The sequence below is a fragment of the Rhincodon typus genome, chromosome 24, assembly GCF_021869965.1.
Source record: "Rhincodon typus isolate 14 chromosome 24, sRhiTyp1.1, whole genome shotgun sequence".
Taxonomy (NCBI): Eukaryota; Metazoa; Chordata; class Chondrichthyes; order Orectolobiformes; family Rhincodontidae; genus Rhincodon; species Rhincodon typus.
The window spans coordinates 2,552,345-2,553,488 of NC_063355.1; the positions used below are offsets into that span (position 1 = coordinate 2,552,345).

The 1,144-nt window shown below is 48.9% G+C and overlaps 1 protein-coding gene across 1 annotated transcript in view; it reads right to left on the reverse strand.

Moving 5' to 3' along the window:
- Positions 1 to 802, reverse strand: part of lrrc75bb (leucine rich repeat containing 75Bb) — a 46,959-nt gene extending 46,157 nt beyond the window's left edge. The window contains exon 1 of the mRNA XM_048611685.1: positions 575 to 802. Coding sequence (XP_048467642.1) covers positions 575 to 802 — 228 coding nt within the window. The remainder of the gene's footprint in view (positions 1 to 574) is intronic.
- Positions 803 to 1,144: the final 342 nt, after the last annotated feature.

Sequence of the window (1,144 nt, forward strand, 5' to 3'; positions counted from 1 at the left end):
AGTTAATGAAGCCATTTGGATTTATACTCTCACTACTTACAGAGAAGCAAAGAAATATTGGGGTTCAGCTTTCTCTATATTTACAATTAAATTCTTGGCATATAGCTGAGCATTAGGGAGAGTCCAATTACTGGACTGAACCCTGTTATGCTTTGGCAGAAGGACCTTACACGGTGGTCTTTCCCCACTGTGCCTTGGCGGGGGCTATCCCAAGCTTTAGTGCGTCCCTCAGCACGTAGTCCTGGACCTCAGAATGTGCCAGTCTGTAACACTCAGTCGGGGTCAACTGTTTCAACTGGAAGACCAGCAAGTTTTGGGCAGATCAAAGTGCGTTTTTCACCGCATTGATGGTCCTCCAGGTGTAGTTGATGTTTGTCTTGGTGTGTGTCCCAGGCAACAGACCGTAGAGAGCACCATCACTGAGCTGTTTGGGATGAACCTTGACAAAAACCACTGCATTCCTCTCCAGACTTCCTTCGCTTAGGCACATTCCAGAAGGAGATGTGTGACAGTTCCATCCCCTCTGCAGCCACTTCGAAGGCAGAGCGCAGTGGCGCAGACAGCCCAGGCATACATGAAGGATCTCACAGGTTCTCACCACCAGCTGAGCAATGTCCTGGTGCTTGTTGGAGAGCTCTGGTGAGGAGGCATTCTGCCGAATGACTTTGGCAGTCTGCACAGGGAACCACTCGACAAGATCTGCCCTCTCCTTTTCCCGAAGGGTCTCGAGGTCGCTACTTGCTGACCACTTCCTCCTGATGGACTTGTGGTCAGAGGTGCTTTCCTTCACAAATTTTTCCATGAAGGACAGGTGGTACAGGACGGTCCAACTACTTGGAGCGTTCCACGACAACGAGGCCAGTCCCATCCTTCGTCACACTGTGGAGAGGTAGAACCTCAGTAAGTAGTGACATTTGGTGTTTGCGTACCGAGGGTCTACACACAGCTTGATTCAGCCACATGGGTAGCATTGAGTATGTTTTTTCTCCCCTATTTTCCAGTTATTTACACATAATGTCCCTTTGGACTTGGTCCATCTTTGACCTCCAAATGAAGTGAAAGATGGCCTGGGTAACTGCAGTGGTTTGTTTTGAAAACAAAAGATGCCCCTTTAGTGATAGCAGGAACAGCAGATGCTGGAGAA